Below are 12,925 nucleotides of genomic sequence, written 5' to 3' on the forward strand. Positions count from 1 at the left end.
ACACACAAGGAGAGACTTTGAACCTTGACCCACTTGCTTCTTCACACTAAATGCAATTGCCTTTGAAGTAAAAGAATACAAAGATTGTTGGTCTTACTTATTTGCTTTCATTCAAAAAGAAAAACAACAACACAGGGCTGGGGAAATGGCTCAGTAGATAAAATACTTGCCAAGCAAAACTGATGAGCAGATTTTGAACCCCCCCCCCGTGTCTACATAAAAATCAAAAGGCATGTAGGCATGCCTATGACCCCAGCACTCAGGAGCCGGAGACGTGGGAGGGCAGAAGCAGAAAATCCAAATCCCCAGGAGCAGCAAGAGAGCCTGCCTCGGGAAGCAAAGGGGACAGTAATAGAGAAGACAGCCAGGGTCAACCTCAGGTCTCCACACAAATGTGCACACATGAACTCAGTCATACAACACATGAATACTGTACAGAGAGACGGGGGGGGGGGGAGAGAGAGAGAGAGAGAGAGAGAGAGAGAAGAGAGAGAGAGAGAGAGAGAGAGAGAGAGAGAGAGAGAGAGAGAGAGAGAGAGAGAGAGCACCAAAAGCCCTAGCAATAAGTGGCATATGTTCTAGTAAAATCAAGACAATAAATACAAAACAAAAAGCCATAATACCTAAATCACTTTTATTGCTATTAGTTAGTCTTCATTAAAACAAAAAATATATTTCAAACACTAAAGTACATGATATTTATAAAAATATACAAAGTGAAAAGTACAGTTCCATTATACTGGCATGTTATTCTATACCAAGTGTTTACATCCAGGATGTCATGGAGGCAGCTTCCTTTTGTACCTAAAGTAAAAATAAATCCATTTAATAGGAGATAATAGCATAGGGTTTATTAATTCCCCAACAGCTCTACTATAATAATATTCTAGGTGAAGGCGCACATACACACACACACACACACACACACACACACATGCACAGAGAGAGAGAGAGAGAGATCCAAACAGCAGTGTTTTGTCACTGACCTAATACAAACCTCAGAACTGAAAGCTTTCTAGTATTCATTCCAATGCAACTTAACATAAACTACCTAACATTTCTACCCTCCTTAAATACATTTACTATTACTAAAATGTGAAAACTTACAACAGCCCAAATATGGTTTTCCTACCCTATAGAAGTGAGTCTGAATTACAATGCCACACCTCTGACCAATAGTTTTGGGTTTTGTTTTTCATCTAACTAAAGGGGTTAGGCAAAAAGTAAAGCAGCTGGGAGATGGCTCAGCAGTTAACAGCTCCTGCTGTGCAATCATGAGAACTAGAGTTCTGATCCCACCACCCATGTGACAAACCAAACACCGTGCTTGTAACCACAGTTCACCACAGCTCCTAAGACAACAGGAGAATTGCTATGACTTTATTTCCACATGTGCACTCAGACACATTCAGACACACACACACACACACACACACACACACAGACACTCACACTCACATACACAGATACACACTGACATACATACATACACATACAAATAAATCTTTTTTAGAAATAGAGATATGGTTGCTTCTTTGCCCACCATACTGGACAGTAAGTCTCTACACACTCCAATTGCAGTCCACAGAGAACTCAACGTGGAGCTAACTGGGGATAGGGAAGAAGAGCAATCAGTGGTGGACCAAGCAACAAATGCTGAACCCTGCATGCTACAATATGAACCTGCCAGACAAGACATGCCCTCAGGACAACAGCAGCAAAGCTGTTATGGAACTAAAAGAAAGTTTTTTGATTTGATTTGAGGGCTGCTCCACAGCAGGGAACTCATGTCTGTTACTATAAATCTGGTCAATAATCAATGGGTGGAGGAGTCATAGACCCTAGGAGGGAGCCCGGTATTGTTGCTAAAAAGCCTTGTTGTCCCAAGTACCTTCTAAATATTTGTATTTAAACCATAGATTGGCCCTGCTCTCAGCCCTACTCACAGGAGCTTCTCTGCTGTGGGCAGCAGCTACAGCACAGTGAGAGTTAGTGACTGTGAAAGTTCAGCCCTAAATGGGACATGTGTATCAACTCCCACCTCCCAAGGCTCAGCAAACATCTAGGAAGAGGGAATGCCAGAGCCTGAAGATGGAGGAGTGCTGTGATGGGGAGGAGTGTTACACTCAAACTCACAGTCACTGTAGGCACCTGTACAAAATGAAACAGTCGTACATAAGGCTCTAGGTTCAATCACCAGCATCTCAAAAATAAATAAGTAAATATCAGCCTGCGTTCGGTCCCTGACGCCCACAAAGAGAGAACCAGCCCTGCAAGTTTTCCTGTGAACTTCATACTTGTATTGTGGTGTGTTTATATATGTATTCACATTCATACACACATACACAACCAATTATCAATTTAAAAAGAAACTAATAAATAAATAAACAAACAAACAAACAAACAAACAAACAAAGCCAGCAAAACTTCCAGGATTCATGTGGGAGGGGCTCAAGAGCCTCACTCCTGAGAAACTACTGGAAGTTGATGGCTGAGAAAGAGAATGACCCTGTCTGTGGGGGGGGGGGGTGTCCTTTATAGGAATGCAGCTACTGGTAGGCTGCTCATGCTCCAGTGGATGCCCCCACACCCATGCACATAAAGTTCACACTAGTTAGACTCAGTGGGTTATTTTAAAGGAAAAGAAATTGGGAGGCAGATCATTGAGAGGGGTCCAGAGGGAGTTAAAGGGTTAATGGAAAGTGTGCAGTATCCATGCATGAAATGTTAGAAGAACACAATTTTCAATTATATTTAGAAAGAAGAAAAACTCAATATCCTCAATATTAAATATAGTAAGAACACCATGGTCTGACCCCAAATCATTTTGTGTTCTTGGACTCATAGATCCATGTTGAAAAAACATTCAAGTCTCTGATGTAGATAGCAGATAATATTGCAGATGATTATCTGAACATCTAGGCCCATTTAGATGATAAGATTAGTCACATATTCAGCTGAAAGCACATATCTGCTTATAATGAGAAATGGAAGACTAGGCCGAGACTGTCCCAGGCCTGCTCCTCAAATCTACTCTACGTCTGGGCATCTTGGATGCAAACAGTACAGAGAGCCACTTGTGTCAAGTTGTTCAAATGCTTGCAGTCACAACGGCTCGCTAACATTCTTGTCTCTAACTGTGCATAGAAGAATGAGTAAATTACTACTTTCCAGTTACCTTATTTAGCTCTGGAAACAGCTCCTGTATCACAATGTCCAACAAAACATAGGTCAGCTGCAGCACAAAGACATGCAATAAAATGTAAGGTTCTAGACAGTAAAACTGTGGTAAATCTCTATGTAAGACGGCAGGGACAAGCTGCACAAAGGCGTATCTAATGCCACCAAGAATGCTCCATCCTTAAATGCACAGTAGAGACCTTTATGAATAAAAAACTGACAATATTTATGCCTCACCCATTCTATGTAAATTTTTGGACACATTTTAGACAAACAAGTATAAAATTGATATTATATTAACATTTCAACAAAAATATATAGCAACTATAACATAAAAATGTTAAATGGTTATTCTATGACTTGAATTTCCAAAATGTTTACACTATGTCATAAATTTTCTATACATCCAAAATTTTTCTAGTAGGAGGATAGATTAACTTTAAACAACTCTGTAGGCCACACGAAAGAAAGATAACCAACAAAAAAACAGTATGTGCAGATTTTCCTATCTGAAGGTTTAGATTATTTCAATTAGGCTAGATTTCATGTAGTGATTCATACAGGTAATAAACTGACATCCTGCTGCTCAGTAACCACACCAACACTAGCCTCCTTACCTGCTTGTTGAGCACCGGCTGCTGCAAGCCATCGAACAGAAGTCTGATGCTTTCGTACTTGGTTTCTTCACCAATACACTTGACTATCAGATCTAAACAGAAAACCCACATATGAAACGGCTCATAATGACTCATCACCAACCGCCTCTTAAAGTAAACCTGCCTCCTCTGTCCCCAGACACTGTGTGAAAGCTCCACGTCAGTACTTCTCAAATCAGTTTCTACAAGAACCTCCTAGAAACAAGTCTTATGGTCAAGTAAACAACAACAATGTAATTGTTACTAACCCCCCTTTCAGAAGTTCACACTGCACAGGTCACCATACTGTAGCATAGAAACCAACTACGGATAAGTGATAAAAAAGACTTATTTTTAAACTATTTACTTTTAATTATGTGTTGTTTGTGAAGAGATGCGCACATGAACACAAGTGCCCACAGGGGCCACAAGAGGGTGTCAGAGTTTCTGGAGCTGGAGTTATAGGGCAACTGTAAGCACCTAATGTGATGCTCTCTCCAAGAACTGTACGTACTCAACTTCCGAGCCGTCCCGCAACAGCCCAAGCAAGACTTAACCTCCTCCAGATGATGATTGTGTGTTTATGTACATACATATAGAAATACAGAGAACAGATGTCTATGACTAAATGTGGGGGACATCTGTAACCTCATCATCTGAGAAGCAAACATAGATCAATACAAGTTTGAAGCCAACCTGGTCTACGTAGTAAGTTCCAAGCCAGCTAGAATCACACGGATGACCCTGTTTCGTTTGTTTGTTCAAAAAACCCTGATTATTGTGTGAGTAGAAATTGCTTTGTCTTAAATTTTCAGGGTGAGCCAAGTATATAAGGCTCCTACGTGTAAATACCAACACTAAAGAGCCTGAAACCACAGAAGTGTTGCAAGTTCAAGGCTAGTCTGAGCTGCAGCTCAAGAATCTATCGCAAACAAAGTATTAGTAGTACCAGCAAAAGAACAAATTACATTTACTAATGAGTTACACTATTTCTAAAATAAAACCTCACAATAACAATTCGTTTCAATAACTATACTGCAACTTCAAAGGGGTGCCAATTTATATAAAACTGAGTTATTTAAATATTATACCTGGAATGTAATTCATCATTTCTTCAAAAGTCTGTTTTGCTCCTTTTTGCTTATCTTGGAGAGAGCGAGGTTCAGTGTTTTCACAAAATATAGCATCTAAAAATGAGTACAGGAAATTTACACAATTATTTTCCAATTTATACAAAAGTATATATCCTAGTAGTAGAAATTCTGGCTAAAAAAAATCAACGAAACCAAAGCCCACTGAAAAACAAAAGGCCACAATCCTTACTCTGTCAGCCCTAACTAAAGCACAAGCACAAACATGGACAGACGAGATGAATACGAGCCTCTGAGAAGTGTTATGAGGGAGACCAGCCGGTGCTCCTGGAACAGCTGCTCCAGCTTGCACTGGATAGAGTAGTCCGTGTACATTTCCAGCGTGTTCTTAAAGAGGATGCGAGTTCCCATTAAAAGATGATGAAGCCAATCTGGAACTTGAAAAACTACTCGTCCTGAGGAAAATCAATTGAGAATCAACTAAGTTCATTGTTGCTCAGGATAATAAGTGGACACAAGTAACAGTGGTCATGTTCAAGGCCAACACAGTAAATGTGTGAGAGTTGAGGTGGGGCTGTATCGGCACCATGAGGCAGTTTACTGAAGAACAGCACGACCGAGAGGCCTTACCTACATACATCAGGTAATCATAGACCCCGTCCACAGCCATCATCTCCATGAAGTAGTTCTGATTTTGTTTTCGCTCTGTGTTCTCAGCACGGTTTGCATTATTCTTAAACAGATCATTGAAAAGCTAAAATATGGGTTGACATAATAGAGAGAGACATAGTTTATTACATTTATGGACAATAACCACTAAGGTTAAAAGAATACAGCAAAATGACACATTAGGAAAGTTAAAATCTGCTTTCAAAATTTCACATTTGTGACCAAAGCTACAGGAAAAAAAAAAAAAAAAACACATATTTCTCTCAAAATATAACATAGGAGTTTGTAACATATTGCCATAAGTTAATTCACTAGCCATAAAGAGTCTTTTCTTTTCCTGTTTTCCCCATTTCTTGGTTGTTTGCTCTGTGGTCCTTAGATGTTCTACACCTAGAGCATTAAGTAAACCAGACAAATGTCCTGTCACCAAGCTGTATCTCTGTCCCTCATTTTTACTGTTTTTTTTTTTTTTTTCAGTGAGATGCAAAGACAGGGCAAAGCTATGCAGCTCCGACTGGCCTCAAACTCATGAGCCTCCTTTCTCAGCCTCCTGAGGCACGGTTCTACAGGCATGCACCCCCACACTTCCTTCCCTTGTGCCACTGCTGTTGGTGGCTTTTTAAGACCTTAGCCCCAGCTGGTGGTCTCACACTTCGTCCCAGTTGGCCAGGAATCCAGTATGTAACTGAGGCTAACTTCAAATTCTTGACAGTTCTCCTGCCTCAGCCCAAGGATGCTCTCCTTAATTTGTGATGTGTATAAATATATTACCAATAGCTAATTTAAATACTGGTATCATTAAAAGGTAACAAATTACCCACTAATGGGTGGATATAAAAATGTTCATCTCTATACAGAGTTCATTTGTATAGTTCAAGCCCAAAAAAGTTGAATCAATACGGGGGGGGGGGGGGGGTGTTCTGGGAATTAGTTTAGTTGGACAAGTACTTGCCTAGCATGCATGAAGCTTGGGTTCTGTCCTCAGTACCACACAACCCTGTGTGTGGTGGCACATGCCTGTAATTCCAGTGCTCATGAGGTAAATGTAGAGGGAACAGTTCAAGGTTACCTACCAGCTACAAAGTGAGTTCAAAGCCAGCCTAGACATAGCTCCTATGCCAAAAAGGAAAAAGCAGCCCAAGTAATAAAAAAATTATGAAAAGCGATGACTCTTTCTAAGAGTCAAATATATGTTGGGCAACTAATTTTAACAAAATCATTGGTTTATTCATTTATGCACCCATCGGACAAACATTAAGACCTATGTGGTGGAGATCACGCAGAGCAGTTAGCACAGATGCAGCAGAGGTAAACAGTCAATAGAAACAGATGGAGAGACATGAGCCAAAGCCAGGCCCGACAGCACACACACCTTTAACCCCCACAGTGGGGAAGCAGAGGTCTCTGTGTTAGAGACCAGCCAGGACTACCCACTGAACCCTGCCTGGGGTGGGGATGATGGGGGAGAGGACAGGGGAGAGAAGATAAGAGAAATACAATAGTGGCCACCACAGACAAAGTGTATTTGACTATATCTGAAGATGAGTCTTCTCCTACCCACCTACATTTTGTTTAAATTTTCACTAGAAAATACTTACATTAAGTCCAAACAAGAGAGGGAAAAACCTAAAATCCAAACTTCAATACTTGTTGCATACCCCTGTCTAGAGACTGAACATATCTGAAATAACTTCGGTTCAAAACAACAGCATTTCTTGGAGTTGAGGGCTCAGCTCAGTGGTAGGATGCCTGCCTGCAAACTCGAGGCTGTGGGTTTGGGTTTGGTCTCCAGTCCAAATGTATGTTTGTATGTATGTATGCATGCGTGTATTATATTTGTATGTATGTGTAAAAATATGTATATATTTATATATAAAATAAAAAACCTATCAAAAGTTTTTCTACTTTTTCACCAAAAAGGAGATGAAGTATTTGTATTGTACTTTGTATTTTTGCATTAATATAATTTACCTGCTGCTAACAGTCTTTCAAATAATTCATCAGGCCTGTAATGCTAGAGTCTAAGGTTTCCTTTTAGGCTGGAGAGATGGCTCAGCGGTTAAGAGCACTGACTGCTCTTCCAGAGGTCCTGAGTTCAATTCCCAGCAACCAACAACACCATGGCTCACAACCATCTGTAATGGGATTGGATGCTCTCTTCTGGTATGTCTGAAGACAGCTACCGTGTACTTATATATAACAAATAAATAAATAAATAAATAAATAAATCTTTAAACAAAAGTTTTCCTTCTATAAAGGAATATATATTTTAATAAATATCTCTGTATGTTATAAGCTCTTCTGTTAATTTATTTTCTTCCATGAGGTCAAAGTGTATGAAGATATGATGACCCATTGTTACATATTACCAAATTTTCTTACCCTAAAGACCAAGCCACCAGCCAAGTAAACTTCCCGCGTGACTATCTGCCTCAGCTTCACAAATGTAGCCCTGTATATAGCAACTCACTAACAACTCACACCCCAGCCTCACTACTCTTTCCTTATGTTTACCCAGGATAGTTCTCTGTGATGCTATCCATCTGAGAGCCAATATTCTGTCACTCACAGGTGTTTAGAGTGAGGCCCACCTAGAAGAGATTCTGACATCTTCAGACAGTTTTGAGTTTCGACATGAAGGTAGAATCCAGGAGAGAAGCAGGATAGCTCCGGGAACACAGTGTACGCCTGTATCTGTCTTTAACTGTCTCTACAGCCACAGCTCCTACAGCATGGGGCTGAGAAAACTTACAATGATGTCTGAAGAGAGGGAAAAATTGAGGCTCATGCTTTAATTTTTCCTCTTGCATATGTTTTTCTCTCTATGTTTTTCTTTAATGGAGTTTCTATGTTCAACACAGGAGAAGACCATGGTGGTGGTGGTTGTGAGGGGATGTCTCAAGTGCTTTGTCTGAACTGTCCACAGAAAATAGTGACCCATGACTGAAAACAATAGTAGACCTGGAGTAGAAATGTTTTTTTTTTTTAATTCTAAAAGTAAACTACACATTCTTTTAAAAGTCTGGATGTGTTTAAACAGAAAACTGGATAAGAAATAAATAGGCTTGGCTGGAGATGGATCAGAATAAACAGACAGAAATAGTGGGAATGGGGAAGAAGGCCACAGGAGAAGGTTAGGAGATGCTGGAAACAGAGAGAGATGATGGCACCAGAGCTCCAGGGAGGGCAAGGCTGCAGAGCCGGAGCTGAGAATGGGCCACCCTGCAGCATCTCCTGTGCAGCCTGCACCACCATCTGTCTTCAGGACCATCCACTGTCTCCTCACACAACTTATGATACCTTCTTGTTGTTTTCAGAAGTGGGGCTGAGAATCGTCAGTTCTGGCCGACTCGGTTTAGGTTTTGGGGATTCACAAGAATTAATGAAACTCATGATGAAAGGCTCCAAATGCTGACCCTTCTGTGGGGACAAAGGAAATATGTACTTTTAGTATCACAAAAGCCACCACACTTCATCATTAAATAAATATGCCAGCATCATTTATAAATATACATTAGTCCATATCTCACCTCTTTCATTAATTTCCCAGGAACTGACTTAATAATTTTTCCTGCAGTTAAAAATAAAATATTAATTTTATGAATGAATAACATACTATTCAACTGTTCACACGAGTATTTCACTAGGTAGTTTTAAACAGAAAGAAGCCAAAGCTGGACAAGGTATATAATTCTTCATTTCTCACTTAAGCAGAAATTTACAATAAAGGTGATACCGCAAACTACAAGAGACACATGTGGGATTTACTGCAGACACGAGGCTGCCTACAGAAGCTGACGGCTGTATGAATACACAGTGAGGAGATGGTGGTTCTCTATCTGATGTCTCTCTGCATCAACACTCACTAGCTTGTTCCCTCGTTGTTTACTGCTCCTCTGGCTTCCTTCCTTCTTGTCCTTGGTGCTGGAACCAAACCTAGGGCCTTTTCGTGTTGGGCAAATGGTCTACCATTAGCTGCATGCTTTGCCCAAAAACATTCTCTGAAAATTTTCAGTGGGGCTGGAGAGGCAGACTAGTGTTAAGAGAACTTGTTGCTCTTCAGAGGACCTGAGTTGGAGTCTCAGTCCATTCTGAGTGGCTTACAGCTAACTTTAACTCCAGCTCTAAGAGATCTGATGGCCTCTTCTGGTCTTTGTGGGCACCTACACACACACACACACACACACACACACACACACAGGAGGGGGAGGGAGAGAGAGATAAAGAGTGGGGTGTAGGGAGGGAGAGATAGAGAGGGGGGTGTAGGGAGGAAGAGAGACAGGGAGCGATTACATACACACAAGTCAGAAAGTTTTAAAAGTATATTCAAAACATTTTAAACAGTGAAAAATATATCATACTTAAACAAACACTAAAGTTAGTCAAGCAATTAAGAATATTTTGGAAAACATCAAGCTGGTGGAATAGTTTACATTCTAAGTTTTTAGATTAAAACTTTCTGTTCTAGAAGGTATAGCAGCACACTCCTGCCACTCCCAGGGACTGGCAGAATCAAGAGTTCAAGAATATCCTAGACTGTGTAGCAAGGCCTCTTCTCCAAATAAAGAAGAAAAAATATACATTTTTACAAATTACTTATTGTTTGTATCTCCAGGTTCCCTTATCAAAAATGCTAAACACCTGAACACTTTATCAAGTATTTAGAAAATGAACTGTAAATTAGTCAAAACTGTCACATACAACTTAAATTTCTTTTAGAGGGAGGAAAAACTACTCAGATGAGTCTTCAAATAAAATGTGAAAGGCTATGATTTTTAAAAGAAAATTTAAGTTACACATATAATGAATGACGGCGAGGTACCTCTGCATCTGCTAAAAACACCGTCACTTGTGGTTTTATATGCATAGCTAAGAATGGGGCTAAGAAATCTGTTGCTCGGTGATCTTGCTGCACAAACTCAGAGTCCACTTACACAAACTTAGGACAGCCCCAGGTCCCTAGCTGACACATCTTATAGGACCGCTCTTACTTATGCAAGGGCACTGCTGGCTAATGCTTTCTATGGCAGAATAAGTGGCTAGAAGTGACCAGGAAAATAATCAGGATAACGTATCTCTAAGTCCTTTGGAAGTTGTCACGTGGCCATACTATCAAAACCATTTCTACATCAGCTCTCAATTTATCCTCTTATACATGTTTCTCTCAAAAGACTTACCAAGATTTACATCTGGAAGTATCTTATCCAGAAACTGTGTCTCCCCACCATTGGGGGAGAGAAAGTCAGCCAGAAGCTGGCTGTTACTCAGTTCCGGGTGCTGCACAAGTTTCTTCAGTGAACAGAAACAGAGGAGGGAAATGAATTAGAAATCTAGAAGGAAAATCAAAACTGCTCTAAAATGATTGCAAACAAACAAAAAGCAAAACAAGGCACCAAAATGTGTTCCCCTATTCTAACCAAATGACTTTTAAACTAATTCTGTTATTCACTGAATAATTTACAATGCTTATGGTTATATTTTGTAAATAATTATAGTTTATGTAACACAATGTACATATATGGAGAAAAATGGAAGTCAATTCTAAGTGGCAAGTGGTAGAGAGCTGATCCCAGGAAAGTGAAAAACAAAACCTACCACCTGAATAACAGAAATAACAAGAACAATTCCCAAGCTAAGTTAAGCATAAAATCAGAGTCTGAAATTCTTAAGATTATATTTAATTTGGTATATTTATTATACCAAAAGTTTTCCTCCTTTTAAATCTCTCACATCAAGTTTTTAATTAGCATAAAACTAGTTAACACTCTCTCCAGGAAATATCTAGTATTTTATTGATCACTAATTTAAAAAACAAACAAATGAGTACGGAGGGTCACAGACATAGCTCAGTAGTAGAGTGCTTGGCTGGCATGTGCAAAAGCCTCAGTCTGATCCTCAGTATCCTCAAACTGCAATGAAACAATGTATTCCTATCAAGACTCTTCTTTTAAGGCCCAGATGTGCTGTGTATTATGTAGACCAGGCAGACCTTAAACTGAGATCTTCCTGCCTCTGCCTCTCACATGCCTGGATTAAAGACCATGCCACCATGCCCAGCCAAAAGTCCACTTTAAAATCCACATAGAAAAAGGTGTGTTTTGATTCTGTACAGGGACAGGTATTACAGGGGAAAACATGCATGTACAAGGGACTTCTGCATATCCATGTTTACTGTGATGTTATACACAACAGCCGACTTACAGAATCAGACTAAGTGTTATCATCGGGTGAGTGGATAAAGAAATGTTATGAATGCACAGTCCTGACTCACTCGGTTACAAAACCAAAGTGATGGCATTTGCTAGAAAATGGATGGAACTGGAATCATCACGTTAAACAAAATAAGCAAGGTTCCAGAAAGACAAACACCATGCATTTTCTCTCCTGAGAGTCTAGATTTTTTTTTTTTTTTTGGAAGAGAGCTCTTTGGGAAGAGGAACACAGCCATCAGGAGGTGGAGAAGGGAGAAAAGAGAACGAAGAGATATGAGCGCAGTGAATATGATCAAATACTTCCACACATGTGGAAACGTCATAAAAGAACATTATCTTATACAATAAATGTCTGCGAATACAGAGGAAACAAGTGAGGAAAACAGAAACCAGCACATGCACATGGGAGAGGAGCAGCAAACCAGGGTTAGGTCAGTGTCTCAATCAAGCGTGAGAGTGAGCTGTACCTGTAGATACTCCTGAAACTCCTCTCGCTTCGACTTTAAAAACTCATAGTTTTTGGGGCCAATGATCCTTTTGGATGGAAGCTGAGCATCAGGAAATGTGCCTGAAATTGGTACATAAAGTTCTTACTATTTCAGCTGTCTTAAACACTTAATTTGACAGAACCATGAAGATTCAGATTCACCATACTGCCTTGGGGAGATGTGACATCATGTTTTCAGTAATCGTCATGCACTCAAGAGTTTCAAGTTAGAAATTCAGACCCAAAAGTCCCCTGCTATCTAAAATATTACTCTCCCAAACATTCTATCAAGTTTTTACACTTCAACATAAGTAAAAGTGCTTTGAGTCCATGAGAGATGGGAGGCCTTAGCGGAGGGGCAGAAACTAGCATAACATGCAGCGGTAGAGTGGGGCAGGGATACCAAGGGTAAAAGATTTAAGCAAGAGTAAGGGCAGGGGTGGGAGGTCACTCAAACAGAATTCCTAATATAAGGACAAATCTTGTGAAAACAAACTTCTTTGGCCAGACAGTGCTGTGCACACCTTTAATGCCAGCACTGAGGATCCAGAGACCGGTGGATCTCTGAGTTATAGGCTATCCTGGTCTATTGTAGGACAGCAGAGCTACACAGAGAAACCCTGTCTTCAAAAACAAAGGAACAAATAAAGA

The 12,925-nt window shown here is 40.1% G+C and overlaps 1 protein-coding gene across 4 annotated transcripts in view; it reads right to left on the reverse strand.

The window, feature by feature from the left end:
• Positions 1–652: 652 nt before the first annotated feature.
• SNX14 (sorting nexin 14) overlaps positions 653–12,925 on the reverse strand; it is a 73,670-nt gene continuing 61,397 nt past the window's right edge. For all 4 annotated transcript variants that reach the window (XM_080934472.1, XM_080934471.1, XM_080934470.1 and 1 more), the window contains 10 exons: positions 12,255–12,355; positions 10,753–10,864; positions 9,106–9,146; positions 8,876–8,995; positions 5,537–5,660; positions 5,197–5,361; positions 4,907–5,002; positions 3,798–3,889; positions 3,179–3,235; positions 653–804 (listed from right to left, as the gene is read on the reverse strand). In XM_080934472.1, coding sequence (XP_080790598.1) covers positions 766–804; positions 3,179–3,235; positions 3,798–3,889; positions 4,907–5,002; positions 5,197–5,361; positions 5,537–5,660; positions 8,876–8,995; positions 9,106–9,146; positions 10,753–10,864; positions 12,255–12,355 — 947 coding nt within the window. In that variant the 3' untranslated portion in view covers positions 653–765. The remainder of the gene's footprint in view (positions 805–3,178; positions 3,236–3,797; positions 3,890–4,906; positions 5,003–5,196; positions 5,362–5,536; positions 5,661–8,875; positions 8,996–9,105; positions 9,147–10,752; positions 10,865–12,254; positions 12,356–12,925) is intronic.

The sequence above is a fragment of the Micromys minutus genome (assembly GCF_963924665.1).
Source record: "Micromys minutus genome assembly, chromosome: 21".
NCBI classification, from domain to species: Eukaryota; Metazoa; Chordata; class Mammalia; order Rodentia; family Muridae; genus Micromys; species Micromys minutus.